Consider the following 25,931-nt stretch of genomic DNA (forward strand, 5'->3'; position numbering starts at 1 on the left):
ACCCACGGAGGTCGAGTTGAGCGGAGACCCTGACGGGCAGCGTCACAGCCTCAAACACGTGCTCGTGGGCCTCCTGGTTCGCACTGCACAGGCAGGGAGACAAGGGGGCGACGCGGATGAGGATGCTCGCGCGGCGTGAGGCAACAGGGACTCTGCGGCGGTGGTGGAGGGGAAATGTTGTCTCCGTTGCCGAGCACGCAGAGAGTCGTGGATTTGATACCGGACCATGACGATGCCTGTTGTATATTTATAGTTTGCGTGTTTTTCTCTCTCTCTCCCAGTGGTGGTCGCATGGATTGTTCTTAGAGTACTCCCGTTTTTCCCTCCACATTTAGAAATACGCGTTCAGATGATGTGGCTGCTGCTATGAAATCCCACAAGCGGCGATGATGATGATGAAGCCACTTCGATGAAGCCAGGTTCCCTCTGACAAAGAGCTCATAGCTCAGTGGGCTTTTTCTGGTAACATAAAACAACTAGATCAATTAGTTTAGTTTATATCGATGAACCAGCACTTTGGCATGATGTGACAGAGATGACAGAGAACCTAAACATAGTCGTGACTGAACAATCGTCAGGCCCGATTCCAGAGCAGATCGGAATGCGGTGCAGCGGAAACGTTCCCCACACACATTTCGCTCATTGCATTGAGGAACTTGCCTCGAGGAGGTCGTTCATGTGAGCCAAATGAGAAGAGCCCAAAAGCGCCCCCACAGATATCAGGCTAATCACCGTAGAGCGGCAGGGTCGGGTGACACACACACATTACACACACACATTACACACACACACATTACACACACACACATTACACACACACACATTACACACACACACATTATACACACACACATTACACACACACACATTACACACACACATTACACACACACACATTACACACACACACATTACACACACACACATTACACACACACACATTACACACACACACATTACACACACACACATTACACACACACACATTACACACACACATTACACACACACACATTACACACACACACATTACACACACACACATTACACACACACATTATACACACGTACACATTACACATTACACACACATTACACACACACATTATACACACACACACATTATACACACACATTACACACACACACATTACACACACACACATTACACACACACACATTACACACACACACATTACACACACACACATTACACACACACATTACACACACACATTATACACACACATGTACATATCACACACATTATACACACACATTATACACACACATGTACATATTACACACACATTACACACACACATTATACACACACATTACACACACACACATTACACACACACACATTACACACACACATTACACACCACACATTACACACACACACATTACACACACACACAACACACACACATTACACACATACATTACACACACTTATACACATTACACACACACACATTACACACACACATTACACACACACATTACACACACACACATTACACACACACACATTACACACACACATTACACACACACACATTACACACACACACATTACACACACACATTACACACACACATTACACACACACACATTACACACACACACATTACACACACACACATTACACACACACACATTACACACACACACATTACACACACACACATTACACACACACACATTACACACACACACATTACACACACACATTACACACACACACATTACACACACACATTACACACACACACATTACACACACACACATTACAACACACACATTACACACACACATTACACACACACACATTACACACACACATTACACACACACATTACACACACACACATTACACACACAACATTACACACACACACATTACACACACACACATTACACACACCACATTACACACCACACATTACACACACACACATTACACACACACACATTACACACACACACATTACACACACACACATTACACACACACATTACACACACACACATTACACACACACATTACACACACACACATTACACACACACACATTACACCACACACATTACACACACACACACATTACCACACACACATTACACACACACATTACACCCACACACACACATTACACACACACACATTACACACACACACATTACACACACACATTACACACACACATTACACACACACATTACCACACACACATTACACACACACACATTACACACACACACATTACACACACACACATTACACACACACACATTATACACACACACATTACACACACACACATTACACACACACATTACACACACACACATTACACACACACATTACACACACACACATTACACACACACACGTGTCAACTGATTCACACGGCTCACAGCCTCCTTGCAGACCCTTTCTGCAAAGCGGGGAAATCATTCTGCAAAGTGCGGACTGGGCCGTGCAAAGCTGCGGGATGAAATCTACAGAGATGGGAGCGGCTGCAGCGCGTGCGGAATAGCTCTTGCGCTTCGTAAACGACTCGGTGCTTCCATGAGTCCCGGCGAGTGAATTGGGAGGAGGCTTGGAAAGCCACAGCAGGGAGCACCACTGCACCCCTCCCGAATAAATATAAACAACTCAACACCTACATTTTTTTTATTATTATTTATATTTATTTTATTCACTTTATTATTATTTTTCTATCCACGTTACCGAAAGAACCAAAGAATGTGAATTCCTGCAGTCACGAAAGTTTTAAGTCAAAATTTAACTCAAAACATCCACGATCAGCTCCGAAGAAGGGGGCCCTTTGCCCAAATCGTCACCTATGATATAGTTTTTATTTTATTTTAATGCCAAAGTATTATTGACGAATGTGTCGAATTTATTTTAATTAAGTGTTCCACTGCCAACGCGGCTGCATCACCAACATTGCGACCAACACGCATGGATAGGACGCAAGCGTCGTTATTTAACCAGGAGATGAAATGAACCCCAACGGTTGACTGAAGCTTGACCGACTGATTGAATTCTAAATTATTTTAGAGACGAGGCAGAGACATCTCGTCGAGCCCACGTTGATGACTGGAGAACACCCAAAAAAACCTTTTTGGGAAGAAAAAAAAGTGTTGGCCACCAACAACAGCGGACTGCTTTCACTTATTGAGCAGGGTCATCGGAACGTTGTACAATGGCAAATACACAACCATCATCAGCGAACCGGGTAATTCACCTCCCACAGCGCGTGATCCTATCAGCAAACGCTAGGCCGCTACCGTTTACGACTTGTATCTAAATAAACATGGACAGGGTCACGAGGTCATCGCAACCAATGCCACTGATAGCAACACAAGTTGCCATCCTGCAACTGTTGCTACAATCGACCACTGAGGTCTGAGGTGTGCGGGCTCAGTGTGAGGCCAGTGGACGACCATCCCAAACCACGACCATCTACTTCAACCGTGGAATGTTCACCTAAAGGCCCAACGTAAAAACCATCGCCGCAGTGGCTGCATCGATGGCTTTTTGCCGTGACGCACTTCATTCTGGGGGGGGGGGGGGGATTTAGAACTCATTTTGTCAGAATAGAGGAGCCTCTCAATCGCCTCTCACCGCGTTCAGGATTCGGCATTTTCACGTAGAGAAACTCACACCATAAACTGACGGTCACTCCAAAGTTTCAGGCCGTGTCCCAGCTCCATTCTAACTCCTCCCTCCCTCTGTGGGGAATGCATTCAGCCGAATGCAATCCCCACAAATGGCGGAATTCATCTGTGTGTAAATCTGGGAGCAGTTCCACCTCAATTTCCTCGAGGCCATCAGTCCACCACAAGGAGCCGAACGATGCCCCCTCGGGATGCTTAAGTTGGGCCTCCATCTTCCACACGTGTACATTTAAACTAAAGGGAAACCATTTAAAATTCAAGCTGCATCACTTATGTGCCGAGTCCGGTAACTCTCGTGCTAATGTCAATGCAAATACATTGCAGTAGGTATCATATTGTGACGAAGATAACAAAGATAATCGTGTGTAAAAGCAGCTGGTATGGGCATCTGCTAGGCAGCCTCAGCATCAATGAGGTAATAGCTCTATTTTTCAGAAGCGACTGACCAAAAATGATAGCTCAACAAAAGTGGCTTATCATGTGGAAATTTTAAGCAGCCAAATAAAACTCAACGCATTTTGATTCTAAATGTGTTGAGGTAAATAACCAGGAAAAAATACACATGACCACTCCAAATATACAGGCGTTCGGCTCGTGATCGAACCCACCACATCTTTCATACCAGACGAGGGAGAAAACATCTCACCAAGGGGAGCATCTAAAGTGTACACGTGAACTTAGCAATCTTCATCAACATCAAACATGTCTCAGAGTGCGGTGAGTGGCGAGTGGCGAGTTTATTATAGCCGCAGGACAACGGAGCCGCCGCCAGCGAGAAACTTTGATTCCGAAGCACAGAATGGAGGCTATGGCTTGGAGACTTGCGGCACCAGCAGCTAGAAATAACAAACAGGGCCCTGCGTGCGGGAGAGGGGTCTCGAGTTAAACGTACCCACTGCTGACAACACTTCCATGTGGACGTGGTTCATTTATTTTTGTATTTTGGCTTAACAGCTGAAAAGTGTAATCAGTGTGTTATTCCTCTGCTGCCACTCGAGTCATATCAAAAGGAATATTCTGTGTGTCGGGACGTCATCCGCATTGCGTTACAAATGCAATTGGTATTTTCAATGGCGAGATGTTAATGATCTCGCGTGGTATACAGGAGGTCATGGGTTAGATCCCGACCCTGACGATGCCTGTATATTGGAGTTTGCCTGTTCTCTCTCCCCCATGGTTTCCGTGGATTTTTCTCCGGGTCCCTCCGTTTTTTTCCCTCAACGTTTATAAACGTGCGTTTAGCGTATGACTGCTGTAGATTTCCACGTGACAAGACACGTCGTTGAGTTATCATTTGTGGTCAGATCGCTTCTGAAAAAGAGCTACATAGCTCAGTGGGCCTTAACCTGGTAAAAAATTTATTGTAATAGTTTTAGTACACCGTATTGCCAAATCAATAAGCACAATGTCTGCCTCCTTTCTCTATGTCTCTCCACATGAAGATATAGAACATATATTTACAGATTCCGTCATCTGAGATTGCATTCTTTCAGCATTGATTTAATACAGCACTCCCAGAAAGCCGTGCGGCTGAAGGGATGTGTGAAAACAAATCCATACTTTTCTTTCCTAATGTGGAGAGACAGATATGGAAGATGCAGTCTCCTTATTTCGTCACTTATATTGCAAAACGGACTTGGTGATTATTTTTGCGACAGGACGGGCCACGTGATTTAGTCCTGGAATGTCGCCGAACAACGCAAGCCCCCGAGTGTGATTGTCAACGAAAATCAGACTCATTTTGATTTCCAAAAGAGGCTTGGAAATCGTCTCCTGCAGCTACATATCAAAACTTACAATATGTAAAGGAAGTGGCGTTTTCTCAGGGCATTAGCAAATCCGCTGGTTTCCCACCAATAACAAATACACTGTAATTTCTGCAAACAAGAAATATTAAAAGCGTGCCGTGTGCAGTAAAGCGGATGTTTAGGAACCCGCATCATTCCCGAGAGGACGTAGCTGCGACTTTATTTCATAACCTAAATCTAGCAGTTACACTCACAACCAGATTTGTAAGACCCATGGGCTTAGCGGCTAAAATGTTGTTTTATTTGATTTCCCCCCCCCCCCTCATTGTGAAAGAGACCTTTGTACTTTCGTCTGTGTATTTGAATTGCAATAATTCAATTATTATTATTTGGTTCTTTCGGTAAAGTCACGTAGATAGAAACATAATAATACAAAATGAAGTGAATAAAAATAATAATAAATAAAGTGAAAAAAAATGCGAATGTCGACTGCAGTAGCCTGGTTCTTAATCGGAGTGAGTGTACTGGCATCTATAATGTAGACTGTAGGCTGGTTATTAAGCTGGGTGAGCGTACTGGCAGTCTATAATGTATACTGTAGCCTGGTTATTAACCTGAGTGAGTGTACTGGCAGTCTATAATGTAGACTTTAGCAATGGTTATAAAGCTGGGTGAGTGTACTGGCAGTCTATAATGTAGACTGTAGCCTGGTTATTAACCTGAGTGAGTGTACTTGCAGTCTATAATGTAGACTTTAGCAATGGTTATTAATATGGGTGAGTGTACTGGCAGTCTATAATATAGACTGTAGCCTGGTTCTTAACCTCAGCGAGCGAACTGGCAGTCTATAATGTCGCCTGGTTCTTAACCTCGGTGAGTGTAATTCAATTACGCTTCCCACATATCCAAGCTACCTTTCGGGCTCTTGGCCACTTAAACAACGGGCACCCCCCCACCCTGCCCGCCCGTGTCTCCCAGCGTGCACGTCCGGTCACGTGCGCGCAGCACGCGCGTGCTCCGCTGCGCGTCACAATGGCTCCCACCTCCTGACGTGCACCTCGAACGTGACGTTGGGCCCCGCTTGCTCCAGCCGCTTGACGCTGAATCGCAGGCCCAGCGCTATCTGCAGCACGATGGGAAGGGACACGGGGGGAGGAGGGTAGCGGCGGTTAGGGGCCGTCCATAAATGACGTCACGCGATTTTTGACGATTTTTGACCCCCCCCTCCTTCGTCACACGGCGTCACAAAAAGCCAGACCCCCCCCCTCAAATATGATGTCACAAAGCTCTGCCCCCCCCCCCCCCCAAATATAAAACATGCTTCAAATCGCTTTAAACTATTGTCATTGTAGTGCGTATTTAATGTGGCGCTGCACTCTGATGTTGTAGGAGAAAACATTTATTAAAAAGTCTATTTAATTAAGTAGAACGTGTTGTCTATATTTATTTAAAGTTGCGCATTTTGATGTGACGTCACATTTCTCACCCCCCCCCCTCGTCACAAATGTCTGCCCCCCCCCCCCCCCAGGTGCGTGACGTCATTTATGGACGGCCCCTTAGGTAAACATGGGATAAGTCCTACTGTAAACGAAGCCATTAAGGTATTACCGCGTTGTTATTGCTCGCACATTCGATTACATGTCGGCCCTGCCTCTGGGATTGACGTCTCCTGCGATTGAGCGGGGTCAGCCGCGAGCCAATTTCCTGCCACGAGGCAGCCGCTTGTGATTTCCCGTGGAGAGAGGAGACGGCGAGCAGAGGCACGGCCCCACGTGCGGGTGGCCCCTCCTCCACGCGGCGCCTCTCCGGGTGCCCTCGTCTCAGTCCGACGCGGGGGTTAGGGGGCGCCACGGTGGCTGGGGAGATGTTGACTGCCTCGCCTGCTATGCAGGAGGTCGCCGTTCGATGTTGACCCTGACGGTGCATGTATATTTTGGAGTTTGTGTGTTCCCCCCCCCCCCCCCCCCCCCGTTGTGGATTTGTCTCCGGGTCCTCCGGTTTTCCCCCTCCACATTTAGAATCAACATCACGCGTTTTGAGTACTTGGCTGCAATACATTTCCACGTGGCGATAAGCCACTTCACTGGGTGATCGTTTGTGGCCAGGTCGCTTCTGAAAAACAGCTGAGTGGACCTTACCTGGTAAAATAAAATAAAAATAGTTTAGTTTAGATTTGTCGCCCGGTGGTCTTCACTTCACGAACATTTCGTGCTCAATTCATGTTTCGTTTTCAAAGTCTCAACTTTGGGCCGCGTTGACAAATCGACTGGCTTTCCGGGAGAGGTCTCCATTATTCAGAAACACCTGCACTTTTGAAGAGCATGCAAGTAAAATAATCGGGGTTCACCAATTCACCCAGCGAATTGATGAAGTCACCATTCTAGGCCTGGATTTGCTAACAAAAATTTTGTCTCTAGATTTTACTTTCTCATTTGAATTTAGTTTTCTGTCTCAATGTTGCACAGATTCCGTTAGCCTAAATGCAACGTCATATAATAGGCGCAACATTGAAAAGTAGAGACGTTCTCCACACGCGGTGCAATGAATGCTATCCTGAGTTTTAAGCATCGCTACCGATCGATGGGTCGACGCACCGTGACACTCCTCACGTGTGCGCCGTGCTGGGTCTGCACAGACGTTTACCGGCGCTGGTTGGTGGATCACCGCACAGATGGTGCGAAACTCCCTTGCTGTGGGCATCGAGGGGGTGCCGTACCCTGGATCGCTGGTACCGCAAAGTGCGGACTAATGTCATCTGTATGGGATAGAGTAGCTGCCCTCTCCGGTTTCCTCCCACACGTATGAACACTCATTATCTGGCTGAAAATTTCTTAATATATAGAGAACTGCAGAGCTTGGGCCATTTTTTTTTGCACCGGCTCACCGCCTGGCTGCCTCGCTCCCTGTGGTTCCTCAGCGATTGTGAGATTAAATTTGTATGAACCACGACGCTATATGAATCTCAAACATTAATATTATTAGTATTTAACATGTAAGACACACATGCATATTAAACTTGGCAAAAATCACGAATAAGTATGTTCTATTGAATGCGGCCTTGATGAGGAACTTTTGTCAGATAAGCCTACATCTGTGACTGCCCGAGCGTGGATAATAATAATCATGATAATAACCTCTATTTTACAAAGCGTCTTTCATATTAAAGTGTCTCAAAGCGCTGTACATAGAGATAAACTATACTCACAAGTATAGATTGAATCTAAGCGAATTAGAAAGCTGTTAATAACCATATCAACGACTACACCCGACATTCGTATAAAATTAAATAAAAACTATGATAAAAGCGATTAAATACGTGGTTTTCAAATCTTAAGTTACAGGCAAAGCCTGTACAAATAGGTGAGTTTTAAGACGTGATTAAAACACGAGTGAAGCAGACTTAGAATATCTAATGGACCGACACGAAACTAATCTCTTTTTAATTTTAAACAAATTTGTATTTAGCCAGGTAAGGCCGCCTACTGAACTATATCACTCTTTTTCAGAAGCGACCTGGCCACAAATGATAGTTCAACAAAGTAGCTCATCACGTAGAGTAGCAGCCAAATGCTCTAAACGCGTGATGTTGATTCTAAATGTGGATGGAAAAAGGACCCAGAGAAAAATCCACTTGACCACAGAGAGTGAGACACGCAAACTCCAAATATACAGCAGGCGTCAGGGTTGGAATGGAGCCCACGACCTCCTGCATACCAGGCGAGGTAGTTAACATCTCGCCACCGAGTGAGGGATTCCACAATCGCCTGGCTGCAGAAGGCTCCGTCTCCCACAGAACAAGGCAGTGCGCTCTTCGGGACAGGAAGTATTGTTCTCTGCGAGGTGCCAACGAGGAGCCCCAGTGGTGGCTGCGTCACGGAGGCTGCAGGAGACCTGGCAATGACGCGCTGCCAAATCGCCCCCCCCCCCCCCGGAGCTCTTTCATCTCAAATCCCGTTGTTCATACTCTCCCGTTCTTTCGGTAAAGTCACGTAGATGAAAAATAATAATAAAATAACACGACGTTTCGGTCGCAACACAAGCGTCCGTCATCAGGTGAGAAATAATGATCGGCTGTTGTGGCTTTAAATAGGCACGGGAGGGGGGGGGTGTAGAGTCGTGGCTGCAGGAGTTCACGGGGGGGAGAGGGGGAGAGTTTGTGGCGTGCAGGGACCGGTGGGGGCTGGATAAATTAGCATGCCCATGAGCTTGAGTTAGTAAACGAAAACAGCACGGGCGGGTGAGTGAAAATCACAGCAGTCGAAACTTGCCGAGTTGTTTACTGGAATATTGGCCACACTTCCCATGCTGTATGTACGATGGCTCTTTGGCAAAGTGACGTTTGCCACCGACCCTTAAATGTGGAGCAATCCCTGGATTGAAAAAAAATATTATCTTAAAAGTTTCAGTTTTATTTCCTCGTCTGTGGTCGGCTTGCCTTCGTCATCGTCCCTGTGAGTCTGGAACAGTGGCGGAGCACTTCAATTCCCCTCCTCTGTGACAACGGCGAATGCTCAATCCCCCCCGCCTGCGTCTGAACTGCGTCTGAACTACTGTAGCGGGGCAAGGCGTGAATCGCATTTGCATCACGGCGTCACTCGTCACGTTCGCTTGCCACGTGGAGCCTCACCCGAGACTCGAGGCTCTGTTTCAGGAGGGTCCTGCCAAGTTTGTACGATGCTACTGCTGTTGTGGCTGGCTGGCTGTGTGCAATCCAAATTGAGTAACTTGCGGATAATTTTACCAGCGTTGTGAGTGGGCAACACCAGTCGAAATGTATGTTTGATTTATATAGGAGGAAACTGGAGAACTCGGAGAAACCTCGTGCAGAACAGGGGGAGAGAGAACTCACACACCCCACAAAGGCACCCGAGTCAGGAATCGAACCCAAGCGCGTTCTTGCAGTGAGGCACGGGTGTTACCACTGCGCCACCCTGCTGCATGCAGGGTTGGTGAAGCGTAAACTATAAAGAGCAGTAGGACTGTGATGAATAGTCCCATAACAATGTTTTACATGCTGTCAATAGCGGATTTCCTTGCTACACGCCAGCAGAGCACGCACAGTGAGACGTGGAACATATGGCTGCAGCAGAGTAGGATGCACCCCATATAGAGTGCAGAGATCCATCGAGTAAGCAAAGAATTTTGTTCAGTAAACACGGTTAATCTGATTGTGACAGCGAGCGGCCAATCACCCGGCCACTCTCTGGCGAAAAATAAAAGCGTAAAAGAAGCGTTGGAACAATAAAAAAAATGCTTCTCCGAGTCTATTCTGCTGCTCCAATGGCACACATCGCTTACCAGGGCAGGGAGTTCGAGGTGGGAAAAACTTGGTGTCAAGGCCCGGGATTCAGCGCTGGGATTAGAGTCCGCGAGAAAGTGATTTGAGCATGAAATTGTGAATAAAATAAATAAGGTCTGGGTGTCGAGGCTCGGTGTGAGGGCAGGAAGTAGTTCGAGGCGTGATGGATGGCTGCGGATTAAGGCTGTGGGAGTATTGGGAGGAGAGCTTGGGATTAAGGCTGAGGTGATAAATCCAGAGGTGAGCCGTGGGCGAACGCGTGCTCGCGGCGAGACTTACGCTGCTCTGGCCGGCCATGGGGTTGCCCAGGTCGCACAGAACGCTCCGGGATGCATTCTCAGCCTTGTAGGAGCAGCTCAGCAAAGTCAGCGACTGTGCGGCGTCAGGGGGCGATGGGGTGTGGGGGGGGGGAGACCAGGCAGCAGGGTTACAGACGACGCCGCCACCGCCACATGCTCGGGGAATTGTTTGTTTTAACAGCAAGTTGTGTTTGAAATACAACTGCTTTTTATGATTTGGTTTTTTTTTTTCACCAGGCACATGCATTATTATTGTTTATTGTATCAATACGCACGGCTCTGTTTGACTGGGGAAAAATTTGTCATATTTAGTTTTATCGACCAATGTAGGAGGACTGTTTTTTGTCAAAATTAGTTCAAGCTGCAAAACCCAGACTGGTATCGACTTTCCGAGTCTCATCAGCAGGGTGTGGCCAGTTATTTATTTGTACGCGTACGAGTACAACAGTAAGTCATACCAACACGCACATTCACATTGCACCGACATACAGCATTCCCTCGTTATTCGCGAGGGATATGTTCCAGAGATGCTCACGAATAGTAAATTTCACAGACAATGATAATGGCCTGAAATAAACAAATACATACTTAAATAATACATCTCATAACTTTATCACATCACATTCTCTCCCATCACTTTATCTCATCAATCTATCTCATCACTTTGTTGCATCACATTCTATCTCTCTCTCTCACTCGATGCAGTCGTGTAGAGTTCCAGACAGCCAAAAATCGCGAATGGCAATTTCGTGAGCAACCATGGAATACTATACACAATACGTGAAATCGTGGAACAGCGTTAGAATGCAAACAGCACCATGACGTACGATTCAGCGGAAAGTCAAAAAAAGACGCACAGAAAACACAAACGCATAAAAGTTACCCAGCTCAGCAACAATCACACACTTCCCTTTGGCGAGTCGAATGAGAATCAGAATCTTTATTTATCTGGAAGAACCCGATAAGCTATGAAGCTCTATTTCACAGTCGCTTCACGCTGCACCGGACCCTTCGGTGCAGCCGTGTGACACTTTGCAACTCACAAAGGTTATTTTACACTATGAGACCTCCTTTACCAGTGGCAAAATATAGTAGTAGGTTTTTACCCTTTCAACTGGTACAAAAACTGAGACCTTTATACAAGGCATCATGTTTTCAATAACCACAACACAAGCAGTCAAAATGCAAACAAAAATAAACAACTCTGATGATGATAATGATGATATGCATATCATTATCATCAACAACTCTGATGATGATAATGATGATATGCATATCATTATCATCATCAGAGTTGTTTCTTTTTGTTTGCATTTTGACTGCTTGTGTTGTGGTTATTGCAAACATGATGCCTTGTATAAAGGTGTCAGTTTTTGTACCAGTTGAAAGGGTAAAAACCGACTACTAAAGGTTATTTTATTTCCGCCACACGTTGGGGCATCGGAGTGGCGGCCCTGAGGTCAGCAACCAAGAGGAAAACAAAGAGTCAAATGGCGGGGCACTGTTAGTGTGGATGATACACTTCCAGTGGAGCAGTGGCACCCAGCACTGGATGTAATAACCCCAAGCACACTCTCCGATGTTCACATCATACGAGCGGACGGTTGTTTATTTGTTCCCAAGTGTGGAGGATTCCCGATGAGAGGCGGCTTGGGTGTCTTGGAGGGACGTTCTCTGCTCGTGCCCCGAGTAATTGTGGGCCGCCAGATGCCAGGACCACTTTTGAAATATCACCGGCCAAATAACTGTCAAAAGGACATGTTTTTAATACGAACGTGCAAAAGGGTCATTTTTACACATAAACGAAGGCTCGTAAGCAACGCGGCCTCACAAGTGGAGCTCACGTCTCCCTTATCGCGACAGCCAGAGCCGCGAGACGAGAGAGGGCAGAACATCTCCCACGCGGGAAGTCATTCCTCGTCTTTTCTCTTTTCAGCCAGACTATCGTCATAAATTCTGTATTTCCTCCCACCCCCCCCCCCTATTTAAACTTTTATTTTCTGCGAAAACACATATCTCAAGCTCTTACAATTACTTTATAGTGGCCTAAATCAGGCAGGCTGTGAAAAGTTCAGTCTGGCTATAAGATGATGACTGCAGTTAAAATTGTATTTGGCCTGTTAGTGGTACGGGGAAAAATGTTAAATGCACAATGTAATCATATACAGCAATGCTGCTACTCTCATTACTAAATACCATTGGATTTAGAGATCCATTCGGTCTCAAGAACAGAGTTGTTTTAGGCAATACACGTTGGCACTTTATGACCTCCCATCTATTTTAATAAAGTTTTTCTCATTTTCTAACATTAGACATGTGCGCGTGCGCAGACAGAATGCAGTCCCTTGTGCGCTCATGTTTGGTTTCATTAGCGGCACATTAGTTGAAAACGAGGGCACAGTAGACGGATGATAAACATGCGAGCCATCTGATTTGGCTGGACGGAGAGGAAACTGCTGCTCTTGCAGCAGGCACAGCTGCGCCGTAGAGCTGAGGGCAGTTAAACACCCGGAGGTCACACGGAGCCGCGCCGAGCTCCGTTAACCACTCCGCTGAAATTTATTTCCGCCCGCAGGAGGGAGGGATGGATTATTACATTAATGGAGCAATCGGCGTGTTTTGTCCTCGCGGAGAGAGCGGCTATTGTTGACACTGAACAGTGAGGGTGGACAAAGAGGACTGATATATGTTTGGCAATAACATTTCATTCCCGTATTTTGGTACTGGCAAAGGAGGTCCCATGAAACAACATTTAAATCTTTGTGATTGTCTTTTTCGACACTGTCTTTGTCTTTTCGTGAGCCAGGCGAGAGAGCTCTGAAAATTATTTTTTTGCGAGGGCCACGGGACTAAGCCGGGCTATACAGTGTACTTAAAAAAAAGCCGGAACAATTTTAATTTACATATTTTCTATCACAATTTTAGTTGAGCATAACTTCGTTACGTGGGATTTTGCCGCAACCCTGGTACATAATTGCCTGCCCGCATGACAGGGCCTTCAATTCTTGCAGGAAGTGGTGCACTTTGGCAATTCCCGACAGAAATTGTGGGAATGTGAACATCGGCTCCAAACGCACGGGGCTCGATTGAAATTACACGAACAGCGAAGCTATCCGGTTCCCTGTAATCACAACAATCACTAGCCGCCATTAGCGGGTGCAACGGACACCAGCAGCGATTGCAGGCATCGTGCACCAGGTAGCGCAGCAACTTTCAGGGTTCATCGCGAGGCCAAGGATCGGTGTTCTACACCAGACTGACACAAGGCTCCCTCACGTCATTGCGTGAGGGGCCTGGGCTCGACTCCCGACTCGGGATGCTGTGCTGCGTGGAGATTGCATGTTCTCTCCCTGTTCTGTCTGGGCTTCCTGTGGGATCTCTGGTTTCCTCCCATAGCTAAATATACATACACGGCACTGTAAACAGTATTGGCGAAAAACATCTCAATGCTGACAAATCACCTGCGAGTTACACAATTGAAGGCACGTTGAACTTCTTTCACGCCGATTAGCATGGTTGGCTACGTACGGTGAAAAAGAAGTTCAAAACATACGTGCACGCACCCTAAGTAGCCAGTCGTGCTAATCGGAGGTGCGGGGGAAGGACAACAAACTAAACACAACAATTTACATCATGAGACCTCCTGTGCCAGTAGCAAGATATAGTACTAGGTTTTTACCATTTTGTCTGGCACCAAAAACGGACATATCATATCATTATCAGAGTTGTCTCTTTTTGTTTGCATTTTGACTGCTTGTGTTGTGGTTATTGCAAACATGATCCCTTGCATAAAGGTGTCAGTTTTGGTGCCAGACAAAAGGGTAAAACCCGATTACTATTACTAAACACAAGAAGCAATTCGTTTTCAATTTATATCGGGCCATGATTGGGATCACAGCAATAGCAACATCGCACCCGACTGCAAACTTGGCAAGACCCGAGCGTCATAAATGATAGTAAGGTTTGGAGATATGGGAAGACATTCGTTACCTTGCGAGTTCTAAGTAGAAATAATAACAAATCACCGCAGCTTTTGAGCTCGTTTCCTGTTTGTCGTCTGAGAAGCCGTCTCATGCCGAGGTCAGTTCACAGGACCAGTCTCCCATTGCACTCCAGAAGGATCACTGACCAAGCTGTCCGCCCGTTATGTATGTACCCCTTGTAAACCAGTGATGTTGATGAACGTGATTAGTTGTTTTTTGTAGAATATCTAGTGAAATGTGTTGTACAAATATATATGTTTGGAGAAAACTATATTTTTTTATTATGTACGTTTAATGTCGTGTTGTCAGTGGCATAAGAATACATTTGAGCCGATTCATCGTGATTATAGCCACCCCCCCCCCCACGTGACCTCTCCCGGGCGGCGGCAGTGGGACAGCGACTTGCTCCGTGTGACTGCCAAATGATCTCCGCCGAAGCTGAACTTCGCTAAGTTCAGCGCAACGTCCCGTGCACCGAGGGGTTTAGTTTGTGTAGTCGTCGTTACAAATCAGCGACAGCTGTGGGGAATCTCAACTCATCCCCGGAGGGAGCTTCAGATTTGCCTGCAGGACCTCAGTGGCGTTGACTCAGCGCTGTGACTGGCCTTGCCTCGTGTCCCAGCACCACGCACCCGGATACCTCTGCAGTGTTTCCTAGCACAATACCGTGGCTAGAAATAGCACGTCATTATGCAACAGTGGCACATCATGAATGCACTTCAGCGCCACAGCTGGACGAAGGCCCTCCCCCACGCTCTCTCAGTCGTGGGCGTTGTTTGTCCATACTTCACCGTGCTGGTCAGGGCGGATCGGTGGCACGGATCTCAATCGCCACCGATGTTAGCCGTGGACTCGAATACAACTCAGCTCACCGAGTTCTCAGCACCGGGTGCTCACCGACACTCGACTACCCCACATACAACTAAAACGGGCAAGTGCGTGACGTTGATGATCGACGTGACCATCATCTATGCCAGCGGTGGGCAATCTGCGTCCCGTGGAGCCCCCCTCGTGGATCGCCTGGCCTCGGTGTCTCTGTGGTAATGCTCGGGGGTCGCGGTGAGTGCACGAGCGACGGTGTCACGCTGCGGCCCACTGAGGCCAAGGAGGGCCTCTTGCGTGGCCCACCGACTCGTCCGCCGTTGCCCGTCACTGATCTCGACGGCGCTCGTGAGCAACGCAGCACCAACGAGGCGGAGGTGGCAGCGTTGGCAGCGTGCTCCCTGCACGCTCCCTCGCCACTCCTCCATGCACCAATCCACATCGCGAGCTCTCGCTTTCCGCTCTTGCGGTCCCCCCCCCCCAACCCCTCCGATCTCATCCTCACAAAAAAAACTTCCCAGCCAAGAGACTGACTTATTTGTGTGTATTTGTTTTTTTTGTCTCGGCCTGTGTTTAATAAAAACGACTTTGTTTAATAACTTGAAAAGAAAATAAGGAACCAGGATATCTCAAAATATCTGGATTGTGTACGTAATCATACTCGGGTTTATTACAAGAGCCATCATTGCCAGACCACGTGCCCTGTTCTTCGTTCAAACTGTTTTTTTAGCCCGTCTCGAAGATCTTTACAATAACGTGCACAAATGTGAACACGTGTGAGCCGAACCAGGGGGCACTCGAATTTATATGATCCAACATGGAAATCATGGCAAACTTCAGTTTATTACTGGGTACCATATTCGTTGAATACCAAGGTTTATGACTTTAATGTGTGTCTTGGTCTAGCACAGTGAGATCACATTTTAAATGTTGTAAATGAGAAGAGTTGCCAAAGTGCTCGAGATATCAATCATTCACTGAGTAAAGTTCAATCATTATCGCCACGTTGGCGAGATGTTAACTACCTCGCCTGGTATACAAGAGGTCGTGGGATAGAACTAAACCTATATGCCTGTATGTTTGGAGTGTGCGTGTCTCTCCACGTGGTCGCATGGATATTTTTCCCGGCCCTCTGGTTTTTCCCTCGACATTTAGAAAAATGCGTTTCGAGTATTTGGCTGCTATGCATTTCCACGTGATAATAAGCCACTTCGTTGAGCTATCATTTGTGGCCAGGTCGCTTCTGACTACTGCAAAGGTACTCGAATGTATACGTGTGAGTTTGTGTGTGTGGCGGTTTGGGAGCGGAAGTGTAGCGGTTAGCGTGCTGCTTTACGAACCCAGCGACCCAAGTTCAAATCCCGCCCGTGGCCAACATCGGTGATGATTATTTGAACCGGTCCTGGGCCTACCCTAGGTCGACTCAGCCTCAGATGAGTACCTGGTACCGTGTGTAAACATCGCCACTGGGGAGACAAAGGTGGTCGGGCGTGGTGCTGGCCACCTACCCCCTCGTGTGCTTTGCTGGCCTTCATAGGTGCTACTCCCTAACGGAACTTGGCCCAAAAAGTCTGTTCAGGCTATACGGGGGATCTTTGTCTTGTGTTGGTTGGGGGCACGGTTGATTGGACATCTATCGGTGGGGTTTTCACCCTGGTGTCAGAATGCTCCACATGCCCCACCCCTGCATCGCGATTTGTGGCAATTTACGGCGGGACCACGGGTTCTGCCAAATCTGCCCTCCAGAACGGTGCATAGCATCCGATCAATAATTCGAGTGGAAGTCGTTTTTATGAAAAAGTTTCTGCGAGCAGAACCACAACCCAACGTATGCAAGTGGGTCCACGATCTGCTTTTGTTTTGCGTTGGTTTAAGAATTCGCACACTGGGTTCGGGAGAATGCTTACAAAACTCTGTGCATGCATCCAAAGGTATAATAAACGGTCTACACATCCAGCAACCCCGAGAAAGAGGAAACAGCGCACGTCAGGGATGCCTGCGGCATTTCTGTTCACAACCACGGACTTAATCAAAGTGACATTTGTTGCATTATCATGAAACGCAATCAGATATATTTCCGTTACCAGATTCAGGACAGTTCATGATGGACCACAGCACCCGTTGATGTGAGCTGCCAAATCGACTGTAAATACGAAATGGCAGCTCCACGTCCTATTACCCTGCAGTGGGGTATCGTGGTATTTACGTGCCACGCCAAGAGCCCTGCTGCCTCTGTCGAGCAGCAGCAAAGCACAGCACACAGCGCCACGTCTGCTGTGCACATGTGGCTGCCTGCCTCTCCATAGGAGAGCAGATAAGAAAGAATAACTCAGACGTGAAACTTTCGTGACTGCAGTAATTCCTATTCTTGGTTCTTTCGGTAAAGTCACGTAGATATATAACACATTTATATATATATATTTTTATAATAAATTGCTTTTATGATTTTAAATTTACAAATGTATATATTTATTAAATTTCTATTATTTGTATTTTACATTATTATCATTTTTCTATCTACGTGACTTTACCGAAAGAACCAAGAATATAACAAGAATAACTCATTATAACCTAGCACATTGCATTTAATGAGGCTACTGATGTAGTGGAAGATTTTTCAAAAACTGTTGTGTTACTGTAACCATTTAAAATGAATCTGAGTAAATAATTTTTACAATAAACTTGCACGTGCATCAGCCCAATATGTTACGATGCGATGTCTTGCTTCGTCATCGCTCTTGATGCCCGTATAATGTTTATTTGCGTTAATTATGGTTTTGCGCAGCATTCGTTTTTAGAGCAACTGATTGAATTTACCTCGATGTCAAATTTGTTCTTTTAAAGGAAATTGGGTCAGACAGACACCTTGACGAAAATAACCAGACCACATCACCGGATTATTGGTCGTGGAAAAATCCTGGGAATTTTGCCAACAATTGGACGAAAAGCGACACTGGACAATGCGTGGGTTAAGCTCGTGATCTTGATGATTTTCTAACGTCTCAAATTAATACGAAAGTCTTGAACAACGAATCAGTGCATCGACGGAGAGACACGCAAAGCGACATTGCGCTTAAATTCATGAAAGCAAACAGGCAAGATTCACAGCTTCGCAAAACGGGCAAAACACATCTCTGTTTTGGTGCTTTGCTTCACCAGCGGTAAACAGATGCTCTAGTCGTTATTTCGTTCAATTCTTGCCGGTGTAAACACGCATTTGGCGACCCCAGTCATACGGCAATTTGTACGGGGAATGACCGACGCGAGTCTTCAGCAGAGTGGACTTTAAAGACCTGTGCCGTCATCTGTCCGTGTGTGCGATCTTCTTTCAGTATCGGCCCAAATCCAAATAAACAACTTGCAAACACATTGACAAATGCGAGGTAACAAAACCGTTTCAACAATAGTTACCGTAATGTAATTATTATTATAACTGTTCTATTATAGTTTCATGTATTCCAATTTTCCTATACAGAAGTGGTAATGAATCTCTACAGACTTCCCTCGGGCTTAAACAAATGAGACTGGATGTCACTGCGTGTCCTCGCACTCTTCACAACAGACTGTTGGCCAAACATCCCAACAGAGGATCACATAGCTGGGGCAACTGTTGTAGTTTCCTACGTCTCTGAATCATTGTCTCTCTCGCTGTCACCGACAGCGAACAAAAAACTGTGGCCGTTACAAATCCCACATTTTCTTTGTGTCTATCGGTAAAGTCACGTAGATAGTTTAACACGTGTGAGGCTTTCACGACCAATATTATTCATAATAAAGGTTTTTGGGTTAGATCGCGTTATTTATAGATGTGTGGCAACCCTCCACCGCCCGACACGGCCAATCAGTAAAAACGTGTCACGTTGACAAGAGACAAATAGTTCACTGCTTTAGCCCCCCGCCGGTGTGTTGAGTGAATCCACAACATTTACAATTTTTGAGTACGACGTTTCGCTGGTAATTACATCCAGCATCATCGGAAAATTTGCAATTTTTATTATGAATCACGTAGATAGGTTAAAATTAATTATGAATTTGAATTCCTGCAGTCACGAAAGCTTTAAGTAAAAATCCCACATTGTTATCACCTGCTAGCAACAGCAAGAGAAGATTAATGTGAAACCGTAGTGGTGGCTCCAAGTGAAGGGGTGGGACCGGGGCGGGCGATGGAGATGATTGCCACAAAAATGAGTTGACATTGCCAGAGAAAATACGTTTTTTTTTATTAACGTAGAGGCCTGTTTAAAAAAAAAAAAACTTCATTTCAGGTCCACCCAACCCCCCCCCCCCCCCATGTGGAAGTTTGCAAATCTACGTCTGGTGAGACGTCGATCAGCAAGGCCCTCCCGTGACGAGCCGTGGCCACGAGGTGGGCGCCGCATGTACAAGTCGGGGGGGCGAGGGGGTGGGGGGTGGAGGGGAGGGGGGCCGAGGGGTAGGGGGCAGGGCGGAGGGGAAGCGAGGGAAGGGGAGGTGGGGGCCTCACCTCGTTGCGGACGATGCCCACGTAGTCGGCCTCGGGGGGCAGCACGAGGACGAGCTCCGCCTCGTAGGCGCCCTCGCCCGCGTTCCGTGCCACGAGCGCCAGCGTCACCAGGTTCTCCTCCCCCACCAGCAGCGCCTTGCGGTCCCTGGGGGGGGGGGGCACGGAAACTCGCTCAGAAACCATCGCAGACGGCCCAGGTGCCCCTTTCGGGGATGGAGTGTGAGCAGCGGCAATGGAGGTGGGGGGGGGGGGGGCACATAAATACATAAATTCCGCGTGTGGAAGCCCCGGCACATGGAGCTCACGGGCTGGGGGCGAGGGAGATAAATGGGCTCGCTGCCCCACTTACGTAGGGGACTGCGAGCGGTCAGCCAGGTGCCCTTACACAGACGGGTGGGGCAAAGGCTCTTCATGGGGAATCTGATCATTGTTGTTATTTTATTATTGATAATAAAGGGGGTTGTTTTTGGGGGGGTTAGATCGCATAGTTATAAATGTGTTGGTAAACCCACCACCATCCGACACAGTCAATAACCAGCAGAACGTCGTGAACTCAAATGATAATGTTGTGGAGTTTCCAACACACAAGCGGTGTGCTGAAGTAGTAACTAACTGGCACGTTTTGTTTACGTGACAAATCTTACTAATTGGCTGTGTTGGGTGTTGGCGGGTTTAACGACACATTCGTATTTACGCGATATAACCCAATTTTTTTTTATCATAGATAATATTGGTCACGAAAGTCTATGCGTTAAACAATTGTATTATTATCGTTCCACTTGTGTCACCAGGAAAGCCTCACTCAGGAGTCTCAACGTTATTTTTCAAGAGTGTCCCGCAGTAGGGGGCAATGTTGTGACTCTGCTTGTGTCATTTGCGGGCAATTGATCAGCATCGGGATGTTTAGCCAACCCCCAGTCACACGCTGTATATTGTCTTAGCTATGCGAGGAACCCGGACAACCCGGAGGAAACCCGTGTAGTACAGGGGGAGCACGTACAGACTCCACACGGAAGGCTGCCCGAGTCGGGAACCAAACGCTGGCCGTTCTTGTTGCGAGGCGTGAGTGTCAGCACTCTGCCGCCCGATAACAAATCTCCTGCCGCCTCAGTCCTCCATAGCTACAGTGGGAAGAGCCTCAGCTTCCGAGTGGACTGCATGGTAGCTGCAAGCTGGACTAGACTCTGAGGATGCATTCGTCTCTGACATCCACCGGGTCACACGTGGCTTTAGGAATTTGCACTTTTTCAAGCAGAATTTTCTCTCCAGAACCTCTTGTCTCTGTAACCCGTGGTGATTTACTGATTTCATGTGTTGCTCCAACACATGCTGAGCATATTTTAGAAAGTGTATATAAAAATTGTGCTGACTTGCTCGACTTTATTTTTCAATCCCAACTTTTATGGCATCGATTGAACACACAATCTCCTGCATGAGATCTCCTTTTTGTCTGTGAGTGTAGAGGAAGGGGAGGAATGGACGTGAAAAGAAAAGTTCACCCCTCGGAACATCGGGGATGATCCGTGGGCCACGATTGATTTGAAATGTGGTGTCACTGTCTGGTAGGGCGACGTCCGTCTCACAACACGTGTCGGACATGTATGATGGTCGGAGCCTCATGGTAACGGCACAGCGCAGGGGTCGGCAAACCTGCGGCTCTGGAGCTGCACGCGGCTCTTGAAGGGCCGCTTCGTGACACGTGACTTAGCAAGGAGACCTCCGTCTCGTATTCACGTGCATTGCAGCTCTTGAGATATTGGGTTGTTTTAACCGAATTCGGAAAAAAATGGCCTTTCTTGTTATTTTGGTTGCCGACTCCTGGCATAGCAGATCTGTCAACCCTCGTGGACGATCCACTGTTGGGGAAACGATCGATAGATGAGAGGAGTTTGACTGTCTGGTGTTGGCATCAGGCCTGGCTCCAGCTACTCTTGGATGAGGGGGTCCCGTAGAACTGGCATGTAGAGGGCCACCGTATCAGTGATCACCACTAAGGAAAGTGAACTTGGGTGGCCCGAAGGAGCATGTGAGTGTGGCTGTGCGTGCGTGTGGCTGAGAGTGTGTGTGGCTGTGTGTGTGGTTGTGTGTGTGTGTGGCTGTGTGTGTGTGTGGCTGTGAGTGTGTGTGGCTGTGTATGTGGCTGAGAGCGTGTGTGGATGTGAGTGTGGCTGAGAGCGTGTGTGGCTGTGTGTGTGGCTGTGTGTGCGTGTAGCTGTGAGTGTGTGTGGCTGTGTGTGTGGCTGTGCGTGCGTGTGGCTGAGAGTGTGTGTGGCTGTGAGTGTGGCTGTGTGTGCGTGTGGCTGAGAGCGTGTGGCTGAGAGCGTGTGTGGCTGTGTGTGTAGCTGAGAGCGTGTGTGGCTGTGTGTGTGTCTGTGTGTGCGTGTGGCTGAGAGCGTGTGGCTGAGAGCGTGTGTGGCTGTGTGTGTGGCTTAGAGCGTGTGTGGCTGTGTGTGTGGCTGTGTGTGCGTGTGGCTGTGAGTGTGTGTGGCTGTGTGTATGGTTGTTTGTGCGTGTGGCTTAGAGAGTGTGTGGCTGTGAGTGTGGTTGTGCGTGCGTGTGGCTGTGAGTGCGTGAGCGCACCACGTGACCGAGAGCTTCAGCTTGGGGATGCAGACATTGTCCTCACCACAGTCAAGCAAGATGTAGGCCTGAGGAGGAGACAAACATCATCACTGTCATCATCATCGTCGTCACAAACCAATCATCAATTTTAAAGGCAACACGACGGAGGGAAATGTTGCTAACTGTGCGTGTGTGTTGATGGGGAGACGAGGCAGGGATGTTAGACGTCATTATGGGCATCAGGTGCTCATCCACATTCTGTTGAATTGGGTATTGGCGCGTGTCAGAGAACTCAACAAAACAACGATTACTTACAATGCCCCATTGGCGTTGTACAAAGCTACGTCACTCTAAATTGAGTGAGGCCAGACAGGCAACGCTGAGCAGGCTAACAACCGCTCCATTCAGTTTTCAAACTTAGTGTTAGAATGAGCATCAGAGTGGCGTTCATCTCCACCAGCAATTCCGAGCTCACTGTGGAAATTCCACATTCCCATGGTAACAATAGTTGAATTGTAATATAGCATCGTTCATGCAAAGCTGCATCTCACAACGCTGTACAAGACAACAGCTGAGCAATTGTATATATATTTTGCACCTCGCAATAAACCACATAGGATACCAAAACCAAGGTCAACTGAATTAAAACTGTGGGGTGAAGCACTCCATAGGATGACCGCTATTGATGTCCCACAAAGTAGCAACAATTGTATTGACCCCAGAGGGATGACGATGAGCTGAGTTGACCCTCAATCCCCCCAAGCGGGATGCGATCTGGAAACCCGTCAACAGCGTCGTCTATCTACTTAATGGCTGCTCACTTTGGAAAAATAGAAACCGGAGGGCCCATTTCACAAGTTTAAATGTATGTATGTTGAACTTCTTTCGCACCATACGCAGCTAATCATGCTGAATGAGAGTCTAGACTGCCGTGTGTCTGCAACAGACGGGAGATGATGATGGTCGTCAAAGTGTGGGGGATTGCTGCTGTTGCTGGGAGTTTGTGGCCCAGAGGCCCTCCATAAAGGGGCCTGCATGGGGAAGGAGAGAGTGGGCCCGAGCTCGCTGGTGAGCATGCGTGAGCTGCACCTGCTTGCTGACGTGCTGCGGGCTGGAGGGGTGGAGGACGGGGTGGAGGCCGTGAGGGCCCCGCCTCGCCTGCTCATCCAGGCTGAGGTTGAGGCCCACGGAGATTGGCGTGAGCTTGTCACGGAACTCCGACTCGCCCTGCGGCACAGCCAGTGGCTCGCTCAGTGTCTCACTCACAGCCATTGTGTTAAATACCTTCAATGACAACAGAGTAAGGTGACATTTCTTAATGAGTGCATGAATTAGTACGACTCTTAATTACAAAAATATGTGGAGGGCCAATTATTTTTGTCATTAAAGCCTTACACTGAAGTGGCAGATATTACTCTGATATCAACACGCATCACCGCAGAGCAAGGAATCTTTGGAAATTGACGTTTGCATGACAAAATCTGAATTTTTATTATCCAGGAGAAATCCGATGAGCGATAATAAATCTTTTACACAGATGCCCATGAGGGGTGGGTCGTAAGGTTACTACAACAAACATTACAAAAACACGAGAGGAGTGCAAAGTGTAGGAAATGTGAAAAAATCAACAACAAAAGACTTGTTATTTTACCAGGCAAAGCCCACTGAGCTATTAGCTTCTTTATCAGGAGCGACAGGGCCACATATGATAGCTCAGCGGTCGGGAACCTATGGCTCGCGAGCCATATATGGCTCTTCCAGTGACAGCATATGGCTCCCAGACAATTTTGAGTTGAAAATAAATAAATAAATAAATCCGTTTGGAACTGATTTTAAAATACTTGTGATATTGCTTAATAATACTGTGTCATTTAAAAATAAACAGAAATTAGTTTTGAAGATAAATTTCACGGGTCACGCCTGCATGAAGCTCAACCTCACCACGTACGAACCAGACTACAAGGCCATCAGCAAAACCATGCAGCACCAGAAGTCGCATTAAAAGTGTAATAAAAGGACTCGAACACTTCTTTCTGTCTTCGTGTCTTTATTCAGGTTCACGTCTTTACCCACACGGCACGCTGTTATAACTCCTGTATTTGTAGCCCCCGGCTATTCACTGCTATTATAGCTTCCTCACCCCTCTGACTCTCTGCTTCATCTACTGTAACCTCCTCCCTGCAGACTCGCTGCTACCCCTATGTGCAGACCCTCTGGCTGTCACTGTATGCAGACCCGCTGCCCACTCTCTCTGTGCAGCCCCGCTGCTGACTGCAGCCTCCTTGCTGCTTCGGGTCGGTCACCGCTGGCCAACGGTGCCGATCCTCGCTTCCCCCGTGTTCGTGGCGATCTCGCCACACCCCGCTTCGCCCTTCGTGGCCTTCCTCTGTTCCTGGTTCCCCGTCACTCCCCTTGCTCTTCCGGTTCCCCTCCTTCTATACTCAACCCCTCTCCCCCCCACGTGACCTAACTCCTCCCCCCCTGACGGCACCTCAGAAGGGCCGTTTACAACCGCATTACATCACCCTCCCCCCTAAAGAAAATCCAGCCGACCTCGGCTGAATTGCAACCTGAAAAGCAATGCGGGTGTAAAGGGCCAACACGCAAAAAGACACGAAGCATTGAAGAACATTATAACAATAACACAACATAACACAATCTAACGAAACGTGAGGGATTTCGAGCGAGTACGGGTAGCCGGGCCGTCCCGGACGGTCGGCGGCCCACCCGCCGAGCGGGAACGTGGAAGGGTTTTAGGGGCGACGGGCGCAAGTTCTTCCGTCGCCATTGGAGGCCCGCCACTGTCCCGCTCGCGTCCAGAAACATCCCGTACTCGCGTCCGCGGAGGGATAGGAAGAGCTGCAGGTCTCGTGGGTTCTGCGGCTCCGGTCGGCGTCCCACAAGCGGAAGGTCCTCCTCCCTGCGCTGTCACGGCCGGCTTGTCTGTGAAGGGTACGACAGGCGCTCTCGCAAGGTCAGCAGACACAGGCAAGGGCGAGTCGGCAGCAACAGACCCCGGCAAGGCAACTTGGGGAGA

At 47.6% G+C, this 25,931-nt stretch overlaps 1 protein-coding gene across 1 annotated transcript; it reads right to left on the reverse strand.

Moving 5' to 3' along the window:
- Positions 1 to 6: 6 nt before the first annotated feature.
- Positions 7 to 24,244, reverse strand: LOC133339869 (integrin alpha-8-like; the record flags this gene model as incomplete). The annotated part of the gene is made up of 6 exons (XM_061547997.1): positions 23,984 to 24,244; positions 22,913 to 22,980; positions 20,333 to 20,477; positions 11,025 to 11,117; positions 6,490 to 6,569; positions 7 to 83 (listed from the first exon to the last, which is right to left on the reverse strand). Coding segments are annotated over exons 1-6 (646 nt in total), but the record flags the coding sequence as incomplete, so codon positions are not given.
- Between the last annotated feature and the right edge of the window lie 1,687 nt (positions 24,245 to 25,931).

This window comes from Lethenteron reissneri, unplaced genomic scaffold (genome assembly GCF_015708825.2).
Source record: "Lethenteron reissneri isolate LAM-NWPU_2019-01 unplaced genomic scaffold, ASM1570882v1 scaffold_487, whole genome shotgun sequence".
In the NCBI taxonomy this organism is placed as follows: Eukaryota; Metazoa; Chordata; class Hyperoartia; order Petromyzontiformes; family Petromyzontidae; genus Lethenteron; species Lethenteron reissneri.